Source organism: Branchiostoma lanceolatum, chromosome 18, assembly GCF_035083965.1.
Source record: "Branchiostoma lanceolatum isolate klBraLanc5 chromosome 18, klBraLanc5.hap2, whole genome shotgun sequence".
Classification (NCBI taxonomy): Eukaryota; Metazoa; Chordata; class Leptocardii; order Amphioxiformes; family Branchiostomatidae; genus Branchiostoma; species Branchiostoma lanceolatum.
In genome coordinates, this window is record NC_089739.1 from 11,626,291 (window position 1) to 11,647,058 (window position 20,768).

Genomic DNA, 20,768 nt, shown 5'->3' on the forward strand with positions numbered 1-20,768 from the left:
CCTTTGACCTACATGTTCCAACATGGGTGTAGCTTGTTTTCAGGACAGGTGGGTTAAACTTACCTGAACTTTCCCTCAAATAAACCCGCAAAAATCACCCTTAAATCCAGCGGAATGAGGGAGATCACCGGGCGGGCAGCTGCCCGCTACAGCCGCCTGAACCAGGAGTCCGAATCGAGCGAGGGCGAGGGCGAGGAGGAAGAAGTCGTTCTTTACATCGATAACGACTACAAGGGTGAGCGGAGGAAAGCGCCTGGGAGACCATCGGAGTGTAGCGTGTGTTCCCGGCTCTGTGCCTCGGTGATACTCTTCCTAATCGCCGCCGCCTTCGGTTTACCGGCCTGGAAGACTTACCAGAGTCAGTTCCAAGACGGACACGAATCCTACACGGTAAGTTTACATAAAACATATAAAACTCGATAAATAAACAAGTTTGTGTATGACATGTTGCCATATGAATGTGTGTCAACTTTACTTACTAACTAGATCCTAGAATATTGAGTTGTCTTGCCAAAGAATGTATTTTCAACCTCGCATTTGAAAATGCTAGGGGAAAAATACATGTTTACCAATCAAAACAGTACACATAAAAGGGTTAAAACTACAATACGTTAAACACAATTACCATATCGTATCTTGCAAATCAGAAATTCGAATCTACTTTAAAATATTATGTGTTCCATATGTTACATTTTTTGTCTTTATTCCTTTTTTGAGCACCATGTCTTGAAAACATTAACATACAAATTTCTGATTCTAGATGAGGTATGAATAGAATAGAATTTGGAAAAACATATTTAAGGTGTAAGGAAAATGAGCTAGAACACACATGGCGCTTACATGTAATTACATTAAGTAGTCTTCAATAGTATTGCTATAATGGGCTGTTTGCTAATGTATAGAATTACTTCGTAAGCTTATTGTCAAATATACCGGCGCGTTTTGTGTGCAAAATTGTCTCCGAATGCGTTATCGGTTAGGTAAACAAGGAAACAAACATTTTAATCTTTTTTATCAGACGCCGAAAGAGGATTTAGTGGCTGCCATTTTGGATTTAATTTAGGGCAGGTAGTTTTATTTATAGCACTAAACTGAGACGAACCATTATGTATTAAGGGGTTGGAAAATCTTGTTTAATCTTTTTCAAATATTTCAAAAGTGTAAAAAAATGAAACATGATCAATAATTAAAGCTATAGCTTAAGGATATTTTCCATGTACTTTTTATCTCAGCAAGTTGTATTTGGCAGGTGGTTGTTTTTTTTACCCCTTTAGTCATAATGGTACGCTCCTAAATGCAACAGGTGTCCCAGATGGTCAGTTTTCTCATAAAGTTGATTGATGTATACATTTATCAAATTGTTTGTTTTTTCTTTCAAATCACAGATTTTCAGTCAACAGTTTGTGCATGATGTCAACGTCATATTTCTTTTCATCTCCATGAAAAATGGAGATATAGTTTTGGGTGTGTCTGTGTGTTTGTTTGTTTGTTTGTCTGTTTGTTTGTCTGTCTGTGTGTCTGTCTGTCTGTCTGTCTGTCTGTCTGTCTGTCTGTCTGTTTGTCTGTTTGTGTTTCCGCACTACTGTAGCCAGCATAACTCAAGAACTTCTTGTTTTCAAAGTTTCTGATCAATTTTTTTCATAATCTTTTTCATGGTAAGATTAAGAATTTTTTTCTCTTCTTTCCTTTTCTTTGCACATTTACCATCAACTTTGACCATTTCTTTCATAGAACAAACGACTATTGTGTGAAATCTGATAGCCTTGTACTAAGGACTATTTGCCAAGGAGTGTTACTGGTAATTCAATTTGACTAAGCCACAGTAGCTTTGTGTTCAATAATACCTAGATTGATTTGCAAGCTCCCAGTGCTCAGGGATTTCCTGTTCTAGGCCCCGTAACTTTGCTTAAAAGGGTTAAAATCCCTCCTACGCGTTTTTGTGTATAGGGCGGTGCCTATCTCCATTTCTACAGCCCTTGGGCCGCACAGTTTTGCAAGCACTACATCAGGGGGCTACTAGTAGTACACTTGTACTGGTGACTGTGTTTTTGATAACTGTGGCCATAAGAGATTTGTAATTTTTATTCTGTAACATGCAAATACATCTAAACAATAGTCACCGCAATGTCAATGACTAGTACTTAGTAGTCTATGAAAATAGTACATGTCTATGAAATACTGTAAATCCATATTTTTAATATTGCGTTTGGTAATTTTAGCGGTTGGGGGGAAACCACATTTAATTCTAGCGGTAGGAACAAACATCACTGTCTCGAAGTAATCAAATATTTGTGGTGATGAAATTTTAGCCGTTGACTACTGACCGTTGAAGTAGCTAGAATTAAGTTGCCGCCAACAAATCAAGAATTACAGTAAACTCTATTTAGTACACCAAATAGGTGTGGCCTATGAATGGCTCACATCTGCCAAGTCTTGTAATTCTTGCAACCTGATTTTGTAGTGATACTTGATACAGGGTTTATCTAAACAGGGGAACAGGGGCGCTGCACCCCCATGCCCTGGCCATGTGCCCCCTACCCTGAGGAGCAGATCCTCTGACATAAGGATAAAATTCTGATTGACCAGGGGTGATGCTAGGTCACATGTGGCCACAGTGTTCAACTGTGACCAGTCAGACAGTAATTTTGCCCCTCAAAAAGCCTTAGAAAATGATGATTTTAACAATTCTCTAAAACTCTGGCCACACCTTGGAAGGGGGGAAAACACCCCTTCACACCATCCCCCCGATTGGTTGACCTGGTCCCTCGCTGTGCTTAGTCTATGTTCTTAGTCCTTGCAATTTTTTCCTAGAAAAACCCCTGCTTTAAGTATTTCATTTAATTACAATGTTCCGTGGTGGTCTACTTTTCCTAACCTAGATAATCTGATATAACGGTAAGTCATTGTAAGTTTGCAGGGATTTGTAGTAACCAAGCTCTCACCAAAAGCATAAGACCACAGCAAATATTTCTCCATTTGTATTTGATATAGGTCCTTTCGAAATCCGACTTTGAGTTAATTATATCAAGAAAATGTTTTTCTTAGATTGTAATGTACTGTAATTCTTGTTTCTTTCACTGTAACTTTATGTTCCCTGTTTTCACGGTCACCTCTGTACCGAAAAACCTGTTGTAATTATTCATGACACACCATGTACCAACAGGGTTATTCAGTATATCAGCATGCCGCGGTGGCCACGGACTCAGAGGAGTGTTCGCAGATTGGAGCGGACATGTTGAAGCGAGGCGGGAGTGCCGTGGATGCCGCTATCGCTGCCTTGTACTGTCTGGGGGTCAAACATCCGCACAGCGCGGGAATAGGGGGAGGAGCATTCTTCGTCATCTATAACAGGTAAAATATCTTACTAAATGATCAATAATTTTCTGAAATATATCATGTAAAATTTTGTTCAAAATCGTTATTAAGCTACATTCCCTTATCAGTCTCTTATCAAAAGCACTTGGCAATTATCAATTTTTGAAAATCAAGATCATTTTTTTTTGCATTACAATGTCTTAACGTTCAAAGATCATGATTTAGCATGAACATTTGCACCAAAGAAGGCAGTGAAAAAACGCTTTTTCTATGCTGTAAATCCTTGAAATTTTCACAGTGGTTTAATGTTTACGGTTTTTGTGGTAACCCCTTCGCTGCGAACTAAATATCACTGCGAAAATGCTTGTTCCATCTTCTGCCCCTCCCCCTTTTTTAACTAAAACCCATTGCGAACACTCCATTTTATCGCTACTGCGAAATTAAACCCCTGCAAAGTTAAAGGCATTTACAGTAATCCAACAATATTTAGGCCACACCAGTTTTTGATTCTCAAATTGCAGATTTGACGTTTGCAGGAAAATAATGGACCAAGGGGGTAAAAAAAACTGAAAAAGATAATTTTCTTAGAACAGAAAAAATTGAAATAGCAAATCCAAGAAGTTAGGTTCGTGTGGTTAATTGACTGATTTCTTGCGAATTTTCCAGGTCGCGTGGGGCAGCAGAAGTTATCGATGCCCGTGAGGTGGCCCCGGCAGCGGCCACACGGGACATGTTTGGTGCTAACAGAACTCTGACAGAAGTTGGTAAGTCAAACAACCTGTTTTATATAATGCCATTGGCCTTTTTTTCAACTCAAATATCTCTTTTATTTAAAAGTGGCCTTAAAGCAAAGACCAATATGCCAAAAATTATAAGTTGATATGGAATATCAAAGAATATTCTGTTACATGGAAGCCTTAAGTTCTGTCTCCAGGACCTGTCCCTCCATCCCAAAATAGAATTTTGCTCATTGGAACGGAAAAATATGACTTCTTGTCTCAGTAGGATCAGGTTATTTTCTGAATTTAAATAACGGGAACATGGCTTTAGGATCTTTCAAGAAATGGTTGTTCGCAATAGATCGTGCGAGAAAAAAATTAAAACATGAATTTCTCAATAGGATAGTACATGTCAGAATATGCACTGGCTTTTGTTGACACATGTGGAGTTTAAACAATCCTATGTAATGGAAGGCTTTTCAGCACCTAATGTTAATTTTGACCAAATCACAATATCTTTGTCCATTTTCTTCAGGTGGTCTTGCTGTGGCTGTTCCCGGCGCGGTCAAAGGTCACATGGAGGCTCACCAACGCTACGGGACACTTAAGTGGGGCGATCTCTTAAAACCCGCGATCGACCTAGCACGATCCGGAACTACTGTCGACAAGGCGCTCGCACGCGCGCTCAAAAGTGCCGAACACAAAATAAAGAGTTCCCTCCTCAAAAATGTTTTTTGTGATCAAGACGGCAACGTACTTACCGAGGGAAAGGAGTACAAAATGTCGGATTTGTCTAGAACGTTGGATAGTATCGCGAGGCATGGCGGAGACGTGTTCTACTCAGGAAACATCGCGACGAATCTCGTTGCAAGTATCCAAAGCCGAGGCGGGATTATAACCAAAGACGACTTAGCCAACTACAAAGTGAACCTAACGCGCCCGAAATTTGCGGAATTAAAGTCAGCGGGATTAAGAATGATTTCTACGGGCCCACCGGGGGGAGGCGCGGTGTTTGAATTCATCCTCAAGACGTTAGAAGAATTTGAATTCAACGCAAAAAGTATCGAAGAAAAGGATCTGCCATACACGTTTCACAAGATGGCGGAAGTCTTCAAATTTGCCGCCGCGGAAAGGACGCATTTAGGCGACGCACGGTTTGAGAATGTAGGTGACGAGGTTGAAAAGCTAACGTCGGATACATTCGCTGAGAGTATTATGCAAAAAATAAAAGATCACGGACATCACACCAGCGATGATTCCAAGGGCTACTATGGGGCACAATTTTCCAACGCCGAGGACGCTGGCACGACGCATGTTTCCGTTCTGGCAGCGAACGGCGATGCTGTTGCGGTTACGAGCACGATCAATCATTACTTCGGGTCGGGTGTTTATTCGCCGTCTACGGGAGTCGTCCTGAATAACGAGATGGCGGATTTCTCCAGTCCCGGTTTCCCCAGAGATGACAAGAACTTTCCACCGTTTTCAAAAAACTTTATCAGGTTAGTATTTAGATCTTTGACAAGTATTATTATTATAATATTCATATATATTATTATGATAATAGCTCTACCTTTGGCAAAACGGTTATGTTTTCAGGTCTGTGTGTTTATGTGTGAACAGCATAATTCAAGAAGTTGTAAATTGATCTTTATGATATCATCAAGTAGGAAAGTGTCAGCAAAATGAAGTCAAGTCCGATTGTGGGCCTCCTAGCGGCTTTCTATGGTACTGCAGCAGAACTTTTGGTTTTGATATCTCATGTTCTGAACATGCTATATGGTAATGACTTTTCATTGGCATGTTTCTCCAAGGCATACATGCAAGACTTTAAAAGTGTTAAACACATCAGTGGTAAATTTGATCTGTGTATATAAAATCAGAAAAAAGTTTAGCATTGTACTAACTTACTAAGGCCACGCCAATTTATTTTGTTGCTTCTTGGAATAGCCTCTCCTGTTTTCGCCATTTAAAAGAAAAAGATTGGGTCACTATTCCCAATTTTTCTATTTGTTCAGTTGTAAAATTCAATTACTAAGCCACCAAAATAGATCATAGAAGCCTTCACATATCTAAAAAGTGTGGTCATATTGATCACATTAGTTATAATTTTTCATTTCTTAAAATTATTTCTCAATATCAATCCATATATAACATGGCAAAAGGTAATTTTGTTACTGAAAGCCCTAAGTATCTTTACCCCAGACTATTTGCAAAAAATTTTTTTTCGATGTCGCTCCAATTTTTTTCTGACAAAATCCGAGAAGCAACAAATTAAATTGGTGTGGCCTAAGCTTAAATTTGATCACTTTGTATCATTAAAGAGATATAAGAAACAATACATTGAAGAATTTATAACCAACTGCATGCCAATAATGTTTCGTCCCCCCCTCCCCCAGCCCAGGGAAGCGCCCCCTGTCCTCCACCTGTCCCACCATCATGATAGACAGGGACCAGAACGTCCAGGTGGTGATGGGGGCATCGGGGGGCATGATGATACCGACAGCTGCAGCACAGGTGAGAACACTCATGCAAATATATATATATCAGTAGTAACAAGAGTGGTACAATATAAACATTACTACTGGACAAAGTACGATAAAAATCGGACGTTTCGCGTGTCCATCCGACTGCCCTTTTTCAATGCGAAGAATGAAGTTTACCTTCGGATGCGTCAAGAATGTTCCTAAGTTCTAAATAAACAAAAGGTAACGGATAAGATGTTTGTTCTACAATTATCATAGCTTGGGGCAATGTATTGTTCTACAATAGAAGAAGATAAGTCAAAGCGGCTTGAAAAGACATTAAATTACAAAAGCAGACCTATACTAAATACATTAAATATGTTGTAAAGCATTGTCCCAAGTACTAGAAAGTTCAATCCGTAGGCCCCCTTTCCGGTTCAGCGACGGTCGATGAATCAGTTCATATACGGCTTCCTTGACACTTTACATCAGTAGTGACAGTACCGGAGCAATGGCTTAGTTGGTAAAGCCGGCGTCACAATTCATGCGAGCGTCGGCTGACTTTGCAGATCGCCCGAAAATCGCCGAATTTCAAAATCGCCCGTGCGTCAACCATATTTTCCAATGAAAATCTCGGGCGACGTCCGTTGAACACTAAAACTAAAAATCCCCTGTGAGATTGTACCATCTCTTGGACATGGACGAAGTCAGTATCGACTAACCTGGTAAAAGGCCAATATTTGGATCAACTTTTATTTCTTAAAATCGCCCAAAGCCTGCGTAATCGACAGGACGTTGGCCTACTTTGGCCAAAAGTGCACATTTGAAGCTCGCCAACATGTCGGCCGAGCTGAATTTCTTACTTGTGATGGGGGCTTAAAGACTGTTCCCCTTGTACATTGTTGGTCGTGAGTTCGATCCCCGGCAGAGTCATACCAAAGACTTTCAAAATACTGCTTTCTCTGCTTAACACTCAGCATTTGGGAAACAGTATGGTCGTTGATGCACAAATGTGTGGCCCAAGGGCTATAGAAATTGAGATGGTTGCCACCCCTATGAGTGTTATGAAGACATTAAAATGCATCCTCACCTCCGTTTTCGTGGAGGTGTTGTTTTCAGTTTGTTTGTTTGGCTTGGTGTGTGTGTGTATGTGTGTGTGTGTGTGTGTGTGCGTGTGTGTGTCTGTGCAATTTTTTTCCCTGGTCAATGGTTGGCCTGGGTAGGGGAAAATGTTGTAACTGAGGACTTTGGGAACACTCGTTTGGCTCAGTCCAAAGTTGTTACTGCAGTCCAATGGCTCCAAAGTGCCAAGAAGGGAGAAAAAATGCATAGCAAGAAATTCACAATCAGTAACGGATAGAACAAGAAATTTACAATAAAAGAAATTCATTAAAAAAGACCATAAGTTTGATTTCTTGTTTGAAGCACACGTTTTATTATTACATGTTATAACTATCTAACAATGTAACCTGGGTGCCATGCGATTACTACCGGGGCTCACACACTCGCCACACCTAAAAAATCAGGGTAGTGAGTGTAGGAGCCCCAGTAGTATTTGGAATTGGCACTCCAGCTAGTAACAAGACTTTTAAAGTTTTACATATTGTGAAAAACATTGCTGCTAATACTACAATTGTAAATTTGATAATGGTCTGGAATAAGTCAAGTTTCCCTGATATTCCAGTCCATACTGCTTTATACTACATACTTAGGCCACACCAATTTAATTTCTTGGTTAACGGATTTTTTTTTAAACAAAAAAAATTGTTACAACATTTGCTTGAATATAAAGGTTACCAAAATCTATATTGATTTTTTTACATCAATATCTATAGAATAGAATACAGTATAGTGCCAAAATAATTATTTAATATGAGATATTGGCATTTTTCTGAATACTGTAGTGAAATTATAAGTTAGATTTTCTTTGCAGTCTTAATACATGTATTTGCAGAGGACAGTTAAGCATGAAAATATGCAACTAGGGCCACATCAATTTAATTTCTTGGTTAACAGATTTTTTTTTAAATTTTAGTGAAAAAAAATCATGAAAACAGACAGCTGGGGTGAAAACTTACACCTGACTGTTCACTCACTGAAATTGTTTGCACCAAAGTACAAACTTTCCTCTGAGATTCTGTTTTCCTGTTGATTTTCCAATCTAGCATTTTTTTTTTAAATTCCGTTAACCAAGAAATTAAAATGGTGTAGCCTTATAGTAATGGTGTAAAGAATTAATTTGACTGGATACTCAAATGATTTAAACTTGTGCTAATTTCCAGGTTTTTGCCAACATGGAGTGGTTTGGTTTGGACCTGTCCGCGGCGGTTGAGAGCGCGAGAATCCACCACCAACTGGAGCCCAACGTCCTGTACATGGAACGCAAACTGTGGGACAACCACGAACTCGTGCACAAACTCTCGCACTGGGACTACGACCCCTCTCCCACGATCTTCGACGAGGGGAGTTACGCCGCGGTGCAGGTTATACGGAGGGAAGGGAAGGAAATACAAGCATGCAGCGATCCTCGTAAAGGTGGCAGACCAGCTGGTTACTAAGGGGCTAATAATAATGGAACGGTCAAACAGGTGTGTTATGGCATCATAACACATGGGCAATGGAGGCTTCTGATTGGTCGACGCCATCTGGCTATGTGATATTGATAATGTTTGTTATGTCATACCTGAGCCTCGAAAACGTTTGATACAGGTGTTCTGGACCGGGTGATAACTTGGGTTATCACACTGGGTTCTACTTTTATCACACAGGCTTCCATCAAATGATTCGAACACGCTCCAGTTGAGCTGATAGTGCGAAAATTCAAATACTGGATTCAAACATTGGAATCAATGTTGTTACAATTTATTGTTTGAGGACACAAAATTCTCTTAACTTTATGCGCATTTCGCATTGAAATGTGTGTTTTTTGGGTGGATATGACAGATGAAATACTGTACGGTGCATTCCGCATCACCCTCGGTACATCGGGTGATAAGGAATACAGTGTTCTGTTCTATGTATATGTTTGGAACTGAATTTTATGGTATCACACTCGGGCATCTACTTGTATCTGCTGTGTGCACCAAAAATTCAACTCCTTGATTTGGACCTTGAAAGTGATGTTCTTACAAACTTTGTTTGAGAATATCAATATTTCTGTCTTATTTTCCATTGAAATATGCATTTTCTCGGGTTGTTATGACATAAAAAAGGATATAACATATTTATATTTCATGGTGGAACAGGTTTTGTACTTTTCTTGTAATGGAATCATGTTGGCAAGTACAGAAATTATGACCATTCCCTCATTTTGACTTATTTGGCATGTCCAATATGAAAAAGATAATATCAAAACACACCAAGAAATGAGTAGAGGTTTGTCAGATTACAGAGAGAAAACTAAGAGTCAGTCAAAACCTTGATTCAGGACCTTCCAAAGTTCTGATATTATGCAAAATTTATGGGGTCATTGCATACAAATTGAATAGATGTAGAAAAAAAAAAGGTGAATTTGGTAAGCTTTAGTGAGAATATATTTTTGAAGTGAGTTAGAAATGCAAAATAATAAGTTGTGCCTGAAATTCAGGACCAAGGACATCACTAGTGCTATGTGCAACAGTTAGGTAAATTAGTTTACCTAGGCAAAAATTGTGCACATGACTTAGTGATGTCATCTGTGCTGGAGCAAAAATAGTGCACAGGACTTGGTGATGTCATGTGTTCTGGGAAAAAAGAACAGTGAACAAGTACCTAGTGATGTCATCTGTGTACAAAAATAGTGCACATTATTTGATGATGTCAGCGATGTTAATTTGGATACCAAATGTAGGAAGATTCACAACACTATTTTTTATTCAGCTATTTTTTTTACAAAGTCATCAAATTTACTGATTTTTGGAAAACAAGTATTAAAATGGTAAATTTTATCCTCTTAAAAACAATAAAATGTCTAATGATTTGTCTGCAATGTACAATATTCCTATCTGAGACTGAGAAAAACTCAGCTTTAATTTTTATATTTTGAGTTTGTACATTGTGTTGTTGATATTCTTTATCATGTATAGTCCAAAGATGATGCCATTTTTTGCAATTTTTCCTGATCCAAAAAGTTATCAATATGAACATGTATTGGAGTTATTTTGTGTATTTTGCTTATCGTGAATTAGAGTTCTATTTGTAATTTGTATCGCAGAAGGATTATAATATTTTATAATACAACGGAGTGTTAATATTACAAAAATTCTGTCTTATGAGGTGCAAGATTATGGGGATATATCAATGCATTGATAATCATAAATTACCAAATAGGTGTATATTTTGGCAAATTTGTTGTAATCATTTTTATGCAGAAAATGCAGTATATATAATGATATATTCAGGGATTTGTACAATTTGGTTATAATTTTATTATGATGTAATGGTAGTGGAAATATAGCAGGTTTATGTGACCTTTTTTCATTAATAACCAAAATATAGAATTTGAAAGTACTGTGATGTACTGTACTGTCATATTACTATGCAATACGAGTGACTCTATGTATATGGTGAATTTGTTAATGATTTAAAATGTGCATTGCTTTTTTATTGATCTTCTTTTCAGTTTAATTTCATTTTTCTGGTTTTTGAATTGGTGTGCAGCAAAATTGTAACACATGACAACATATCTTATACTACTAGTGTAGTTCACTTGGTTTTAAGACAGTTTTAACCTTTAACACACTAAAGTAGCCGTTTGGCACCCCATTCTCTATTAGTTACGGATTTAGGCAGCAGGGAGAAGGTTAAGCTAATACATGTAGTATAGGTGCTGCCATTTTGAATGTTTTGTACCCTACATGTGTATGCTGCTGCAGACTATATTGTAAATGCAGTTAAGTTTGCGGTTGTTTCATAGTCACAGTTTTTGTAGTGACTTCTTCACCACAAACGTTAGACTGATACGAATAAGTTTGTTATGCCTTTTTTCCGCCTACCAGCTTGTTTCAACCTCGAACTAAAAACCACCGCAAACAATACGTTTTCTCCCTACCGTGAAATTTATTCGCTGCAAACTTAAATGCATTTATAGAACAGTGTCAAGACTGTCAGTTGTTACTTGAGCTTCTTGAATACTATAATTATAGATGAATTTATATGAACAATATCTGTATATATTTTGATATGAAATCTTTGTGTGAATTGTGGCAAAAGTTTATACATTGACATTGTCAAGACGATTTGATTTTAGAATTACTTCATGTTTGAAATGGGACGCTTTGAATTGAAGGCTTAGAATTGTGAAGACATGTTAGTTTCCAGCTTATTTGAATGTTAAACCACTGGAAGATCATTTCATAGATAATATTCACATACGCATTGGTTTTGACCACAAACTTTGTTTCCAATTTTGCTGAAGGTGCTTCTTTAATACTCAAAAATGGGGTTCATGTGAAAAATAAATCGTGTTGGACTTTTGATCAAGTGTGAAAATTAAGTTTTTATTTAGTGACTGCAACAAAAAGGTGTACCGGTCGTCTGGTTTCTGTGCTATTCTTACTAAGGCCACACCCATTTTATTTCTTGGTTAACGGAATTTAAAAAAAAAATGCTAGATCGGAAAATCAACATGAAAACAGGATCTCACAGGACAGTTTGTACTTTGGTGCACACAATTTCAGGGAGTGAACATGGTCAGGTGCAAGTTTTCATCCCAGCCTTCTGTTATAATGATGTCCTCATGCTAAGATTTAAAAAAAAAATCTGTTAACCAAGAAAGTAAATTGGTGTGGCCTAAGCTCGAGGTTGCTCCTCTGATTTCGGCCACGCAAAATAGTATGGCAATAGAGAGGGTCTGCATGCTCTTTTCCATAATGCGTAGATAGCCTATTTTTATTTCCCGTAATTCCTAGGGAAAGCTGTGTTATCCACGTAATTCGTAGCGAGGTGACCTGAACTTTTGCGTTATTGCCTTCCTTGATTAACACGTAGGGTGTTCTTCTAACTTCAGTGTAAAGCGTTGTAGGGACCCCCCCCCCACCTTTTATGCAGACCCTTATTGGAGAGACCACTGGTAATTTTGATAGTAGGCATCCGTAAGTCTTGCAGGTCTGTAAATTAATACAGATTGTACACAATGTACTTTTTGATTTTTTTCTCAGTATGCTCGCATCAGTTTTCTGGTTCCCAGAGGATGTCATCACTATAGTTAACCCAGTATGGCCTTACATTCATAAAGATATAAAAGACCTAATTTGGGATTCTATGGTCAAAAATTTAATTGTTCCCTTCTGGGACTAACCATATCCTCTTCAGTTATTTTCACTTTTTAAAAAAAATACATAAAACGTTACCATCTTAGACTGAGTTTAAAGACTTCTAAACTAGTTTGTCATAACATTCATTCTCATTCATACCAGCCATACACAAAATCATTAAAAACATGTGGCCATACATATTTTTGCAATGTTTATTGCCTTCCTACCATCGTTTTACATTTCACACGTCACGTGCTATAAGCGAATCGTCTTCAGTCAGCATGTTAAATTGTTTAACAAAGGTTTGAATTGTTTTCATTGTCTAAGTCCTCTTTTCTGCACCATCGCCGCCAGAGGTCGCAGCTGAGTTGTGTGACACAATCGCGTCATACAAGCCAACTGCGCCCCCTAGCGGTTTGGATGCTGTCTTCAGTTCTTTTAATGTTACAACTTACAACATTCTGGGGAGGGACCAGTCTGTGAACTTTCCATTTTAACCATGAAAAACTATCACTTCAAAACACATTTACCTATCTTTCAAACATAGAGTCTTTACCCCCTCTGCAAAGCTGGATTTGTCAGGTTTGTTTAGGTGCAACAATTTGGGAGGGGGGGGGGGGTCAACTCCGAAAATAACACCACGAATCCCCCCTGTCCCAATGAGCAAGTACATAATATCCTTGCAATGAGTCAGTCAAGCCAATGAAAAAGTAGCTTTATCTCATTTTACATGGGAAAAGGATGTCAAAAGTCACAATTTTTTGCAAGATTTGAAAGATGCACATTCTTTTGCCCTTCCTATCACAAAACTGGACCTTTCTGAGCAAAATTTATGCAGGATAGAATATCAATTAGAAAATAAATGACTTTCCGGACGGTCCCTCCCCATCTGTGACGGAAATCATTATTTACATTTTCAGTGCTTGAGGCACATATAACGATACACTTCAAGATACGTTGTGAACTATGTAATACAAGTATTCTGGGTCTGGTATTCTCTTATGATCCGGACTTATTTCATTTCAGATATTTGTTAGAAAGTAAAGAAACCCATTGGGCATTTTCGGCTTTAAAAACCACCTGATAGGTAACGTCATTTGCAAAACATTTGGGACCTGTATATACAGCCAAAAGCAAGTGACTAATAAGTAAGTATCTCACTTGACTCCGTCGGTTTGCGCTAGGTTTGCGCCCACTATAAAAATAGGGTCCCCAGAAAGTGCGAAATGGAACGAAATGGAACGAAATTTGAAGCAATCCTGTGAGATACCCGCTTAAATCTACCGCAATTTTTTGGTGTATTTTACACTGGAAATAAGGGATAATCCCTTACTGTAAACCTGGTTATAATTGATGCATAATAATAACGATAATAATAGCTGAATTATTATTCATTTATAATGTTTCTCTTGCCACTGCCAAGGCTGTTTTTGGACAGGCCCTCTAAAAGGCTTCGTTACGTTTTTGAAAAGTAAAATTTGCTTTTCTCACTTTGCGTGAGATATGTTTCTTTTACAATTTGAACAGTTGAATAAACTTAAAGCATTTTACAAATGAATGGCAGTACACATTTCTGATAGACAGCTCGGTAAACTAAATGGATAAAATCTTCCATGGTTTATCTTGAATTTGTTAGTTCCTGATTTGCAACTCACAATACGAAACATACTTCACAGTATACTGACCGCTCAGTTCGAACAATCTGAACCTAGAATTCACTAAAACAATTCTTTTTCAGACTTAAAGTTACATGACGACACATTCTTTCTATCATTAAAGACAAAAATACTTATACCGGCGATTTTCCTGGGTGCAAGATTGGTACGTATCGAATTTCACAACTATTGCAACAGCCACAGCGCGAAGTACGCATTACACTTCACCACAGGCCATTATTGCTTTGAAAAAAAGAAGATGTTTACCCTCATAGCTTGCAATCTGAACTCTTTGCCTCATGAGTCTTGTAAGAATGATAAAAATAACATCAATGTCTGCTTGCTTTGGGAATGAGTTTCATAGATATAGAACGAGGTATTTTCTGTTTTGTTGTCTTTCATACTTTAATACCTTGCATCATATTCCAACTGTGAAATCAAGAGCTCTATGCCTCACGAGTGTTGTAGAAATGACTAGAAATAGCATCAATGTTTGCTTGCTTGGTGAGAACGAGTTTCATAGATATAGAACGATGTATTTTCCGTTTTGTTGTCTCTCAAATCACACTTTTACGTCTTGCATCATATTCCAACTGTGAAACCGAGAGCTCTATGCCTCGCGAGTCTTGTAGAAATGATAGAAATAACATCAATGTTTGCTTGCTTTGAATGAGTTTCATAGCTATAGAACGAGTCATATTCCGTTTTGTTGTCTTTCAAATCATAATTTTTCGTCTTGCGTCATATTCCAATTATGAAGTCAAGGGTCACACAAATCAAAATTTGGTCGTTGTACTGTCGCTTAGCAACCGCCAACTGGCGGAAAGAGGGCCTTATTTTTGATGGAGATACATGTAGGGTAATCTCCAAGCAGATCTACACAGTGCCAAAAATCGTATATGCTAGCCAGAGAAGCTCCAGTCAGCCAGAGAAGCTCAAGTCCGAACTGGCTGACTGGAGCTTCTCTGGCCAGCATATACGATTTTTAGCACCGTGTAGATCTGCTTGGAGATTAGTACATGTAGGGTCATCTCCAAGCAGATCTATCGGTGACAAAGACCGTATTAAATTGACATAGGAGACCTGTTTTACCAATTTGATACGGTCTTTGCCACCGATAGATCTGCTTGGCGATTACATGTAGAGCACAATAGGTACAGGCATGTGAAAAGGCAGGCGTTTGGGGTCTCAAAGAATTTGGGATATCTTAACCTATTTCTGGGACAGTGTTCAAATCCGCGTGAACAACTGAAAACTGTGTGTAAAAAGTTGTAAAACCAACTTCATGTTTACGGGTGAAAAATAACATCATGTTACTTTCACAAGCCGAGCAGAAATAGATTGCTTGACTCTTCGCTCGGGCCTAACTTAGTGTTGTCAGATAACCAACGCCTTCAGTGGCCGGTACCAGGCCTTCCATACCCAATAACGTACACTCACTAGATACTTTGTCGGCCATGATTTGTCCTGTTTGTGGATTCGTCATTCTTTACCGGCTTAGGTACCCCCATACTATCACACAGACACACACACACTAACACACACACACACGCACACACACACACACACACACACACACACACACACACACACACGCGCGCGCGCGCGCACACACATACGCATGCGCGCACACACACACACACAAACACATACATACATACACACACACACACACACAGACACACAGGCACACACACTGGCACAAACGCGCACACAGATACAAACACATAAACACACACACAAACACGCGCGTGCACACACACACATACATACACATACATACAAAAAACACGCACCCACACACACACACACAAACACACATACATACATACACACACACACACACGCACGCAGGCACACACACAGGCACAAACGCGCACACAGACACAAACACACACGCACAAACATGCGCGTGCACACACACACACACATCCATACATACAAACACACACATACATACATACATACAAACACACACACACACACACTTACAAGCTATCACATACTACACGCGCTCGAACTGTGAATGTGGCCCGTGTTTGCCCTCTGCTTGCTAAGGCAGGGTACGCTGAGCAGAGCGGCTATTATACAGGCCAGACCCGGACTCTAGGGCTCCCCGTACGCGTGTTCTTCCATATCTACCAATGACGGCCATATCTCTGGCCCTGTACCTGCGCGCTACATGCATGCCGTATGATCTAATGTTCGTCCTCCTCTGACGTGCATGTATCTGTGAGACTGATCTAGTAAGAGGGGGTCTGCTGTAGGATGGATGTTTGCCACCGAGCCGGGTTGATGGAGGAAGGGCCACCTCGGCTGCAGCGGCGTAGAAAGGTACAGCGTCGTCGTCTTGACCGGGCACCCGGAGAGTCAGGGGGTATGATAGGGGTCGGCTGTTCTCGTAGTTGTAGTACTCATCGGGGATTACCCAGTAAGGATTCTGTGCCCCCGGTCGTGTGTTGTAGTACTGGGTGTAATACTCATCTGGGATTTCGCTGTAAGGAGGTTGCACCCATTGCTGTGCGTTGTGGCGTCTGAAGTAGTCGTCGGGAATTTCGCTGTACTGGTGACCGTCGCCTGTGGCAGAGACAGCATGGCCACCTGCCCCACCGAGTACCCAGCGATTCAGGGGGACGACAGCCGGCGGCGGAGGTGGGTTACCCGGCCGTGAGCAACAGCGCCGCTTTCTGATGATCCACGCTACTAGAACTGCTACAAGCTCTACCCCTACTACAGCTAGCACCGGAATGGTCCCTACAATAAAGTACGCACATTGCTCTTTTCCCGGCCGCCACGTCACAGTTTCATTTGTTACAGGGGTCGTCTGATTCAGGGGGACCTTGGTTGTCTTGGTGATTGGCGGCTTTCTTGTAACCTGGGTCATCTTTTCTGTAGAGACAGTTTCATCATGAGGAGTGCTGGACACGGGCGTGGTGAAGACTTTTCGGAATGTTCCCCCCCAGATGTCGACATGACATGTCACATTCAGCATTTCTTCATGACCAAAGGTGCTGATGTTTCTACCGTGTCCATCAGCATACGACATGCTACTGTTGTTATCATCATCAGCCATGACATCTGACACAACTACAGCTACAGTTTGGGGTTGGTGGGACTTGTCTACACCCATGGGAACAATCTTCAGAGTAGTGTCTCCCCCCAGTACTACCGTCATACCTCCGACATCTTTCCAAGCATGTGTGCACAAGTGGGGGAGGTTTGGAGTGTGTTTGTCTGATTCTGTGTTCACCGACATGGCTACAAATGGTAGGTCATACTTTATCTGGTTTGTTGTAGCCATGCTAGACCCCAAAAATCTGCATAGACTGTTCTGTTCCTCATCCACGTGATCTAGGCGTGAGGTGATGTTATAGTGTATGTGGACGTGATATTGCGATAGTTCGAGACCTTTGGTGATACAGAAAAGCACCCGGTTAACCCTGACTGCGACCCTCCGGCCGGTGTAGCGGGTGTAAACATAATCTAGACTCCAGTTCATGACCGAAGGGGCAGACTTATCGAGACCAAGCAATCTATTCCCACCCACCGCCAGCTTTTTTAGTTTGTTAAGTCCGTTCATAGTCTCCCATGCACGGCACGAAATCTGGTATTTAAGCATACTTAAATGCAGCGTAAACGTGACGTTTATTCACTATTTCCGCAACTAAACGACCCCTGTACGTCTGCTTAAATTTTGCATATAAGGTGCCCTTTCCGGAAGTACGTTCAGGTACGTTTCTGCACTTCTTCACGTGTATTTACGTGACTTTTCGACGCGTAAAGGCGTCGTTAAGGACAATTTTTCCGTACGTTCCAACACGGAAAGTGTAAGTTTCTTGAGACCTTTCCGTACCCTTTCGTCCATCTTTATCATTCATTTCCGCCACGATTCTCCCTGCGTTTATGTGCCGTTCACACAGCTTGAAAGGTTACTTAAAGGTATACCTTTCCTCGGTATTTCCGTGACCTTTTTACGACCTTAGCGTGCTACAAACGTGGTATCTGCAAGGCGTAAAGGCGTCGTTATGGACAATCTTTCGTACGTTCAGGTACGTTTCTGCACTTCTTCACGTGTATTTACGCGACTATTCGACGCGTAAAGGCGTCGTTAAGGACAATTTTTCCGTCCGTTCCAATACGGAAAGTGTTAGCTTATTGAGACCTTTCCGTACCCTTTTGTCCATCTTTATCACCCATTTCCGTCACGATTCTCTCTACGTTTATGTGCCGTTCACACAGCTTGAAAGGTTACCTAAAGCTGTACCTTTCCTCGGGCTTTCCGTGACCTTTTTAAGACCTTAACGTGCTACAAACGTGGTATCTGCAAGGCGTAAAGGCGTCGTTATGGACAATCTTTCCGTACCTTTACGGAAGATCCAACATGGAAAGTGTAAGTTTCTTGAGACATTCCCGTAATCTTTCGTCCATCTTTATAATCTATTTCCGTCACGATTTCCCTACGTTTACGTGCCGTTCACGCAGCCTAAAAGACTACCTAAAGCTATACCTTAACGGGGCTTTCCTGGTGTTTTCCGTAGCCTTTTTATGAGCTTAACGTGCTAAAAACACGAGCTAAACGTGATAAAAACACGAGCTTAACGTGCTAAAACGTAGTTTCTACAATAAGTTTCCTTTTCATTACACAGTATCTAATCTAATCCTTTACGACGACTTAACTTGCAACGGATGGCTTAAACATTCCGAACCCTTACATAGACAGGTAAATATGAATATTAAAGGGAACAGCGCCGATAAAAGTTTAGAACAATTTATTTCAAATATGATAATACTGCACAAAAACGTGTTACGCCATTATAGCGAGACCCCTCCCCACCTTTACAAATATACACATACAAAATGGAATAAATGATTTCTTACATATGGACTACCAGTTTCATTAGAAAAAATGTCACCTTATACCAAACATTAATAAACTATTCAGGCTATTCCTTACCCCAACTACTGACTATTACAATGTACTTCCAAGTTCCAACCCTAGCTAACTATTACATCGACACCAAAACGTAACCCCTAACACTAACTTTTCTTCCCTCTCGTATCTTATTAGCCTTTACCAGGCTCCGCGGATCGCTAGGAAGATAGTAGAAATTGGCCAAATAGACTGAATAGTAATAATACAATCATTCTGGGTTGAATAACACTTACTAGGTACTTGCGGTTTCGTCATCAGTCGTTATATTCTAACTTGTACTTGACGCGGTCAACGAGGGATAAATCTCACATTGTCGGTAAATTCTCCCTTCACCATTTTGCGCCATTTCCAAGTCCACGATTCCGGTCCCAGTGTTGGGCGAGACGCCAGGGATTGTTCCTATCAAGACAGGTAGACAGGTTCCGATTTCACTCACGCCGTTGTTTAACCGTTGTCTCCACTGGTACCGGGTGGATTATGAGATACAACAAAGTAATGATTTCCCCGTCCTGAATCGCGTGCCCGCATCTCCATCCTACTCCGGATCCGTTTCCCCAAAATCTCCTTGGTTTCACCTAGGAAGTATAATCCTATGAAACCGCCTTGGTTTCACCAAGTTGCACGGACTGATGTCCTTGTCCCAGCTTTACATTTTTCCGTCCGGGTTCCGGGTGGTAAGAACAACGTCGTGGCCATAACTTGTGAGTTCAAACTTCCTTCATGAGCTGTCTTCGCTGTAAAAAAATCTCTGTCTTTGGGATATACGGTTAGTTTGAAAAAGCCACCCTTGTCTGTCATTGGGTAATGCCCTGTCACATGGCATTCCACTAGCAAATATGGAGATGTTTCATTTACCATCTCAATGTACCACCCCAGCTTGTTTACGACTTCACACTGTATAAATTTGCAGTTGAAAAGCAGACGTCCTTGCGTTACGCTTTTGCCCCGAACACAACAACTGACGTGAGCGACAATAGAAAATACTGTTAACGGCGATCTTTCTAGAAGTTACTTATAGATTATAAAAAGGAAAACTGCGTGAGAACACGCGTTATTTGATGATCTTTGATACAAAACAAGGAACAAAAATACACAAATCTGCCAAATGTACCGGCGGCGCTGTCTCGATCCTCGGACTGGGCGAATTTGTGCGGTGGCCAAAGACAGTATGCCCGCCGACCTATAGATGAGCAATCCGGGGGAGTTGTTAGCTCAATGTTCCACGCTATTTTCTGAAACTGATAGCACCGTAAACCCGACCTAAAGGTAACGGAAGAATATCAGAAAGATAGAAATAACGGCGAGGATAAACGCTCGCTTTCCGAAAGCTTTTCTCTACCTAAACAGAAGAGTGGGTTATGTAAACTGAGCCTATATGTAACGGAAGAATATCGGAAAGGTAGAAATAACTGCGTGGGAAAACGCCCGCTTTCCGACAGCTTTTCTCTACC

The 20,768-nt window shown here is 40.3% G+C and overlaps 1 protein-coding gene across 1 annotated transcript; it reads left to right on the plus strand.

Annotated features, from left to right (window-relative positions):
* Window positions 1-20: 20 nt before the first annotated feature.
* LOC136424744 (glutathione hydrolase 1 proenzyme-like) lies at window positions 21-9,304 on the plus strand. The gene is made up of 6 exons (XM_066413380.1): window positions 21-390; window positions 3,164-3,351; window positions 3,982-4,079; window positions 4,570-5,533; window positions 6,431-6,548; window positions 8,779-9,304. The coding sequence occupies exons 1-6, from the start codon at window positions 115-117 to the stop codon at window positions 9,052-9,054; spliced, it is 1,920 nt and encodes a 639-aa protein (XP_066269477.1). The 5' UTR covers window positions 21-114; the 3' UTR covers window positions 9,055-9,304.
* Window positions 9,305-20,768: the final 11,464 nt, after the last annotated feature.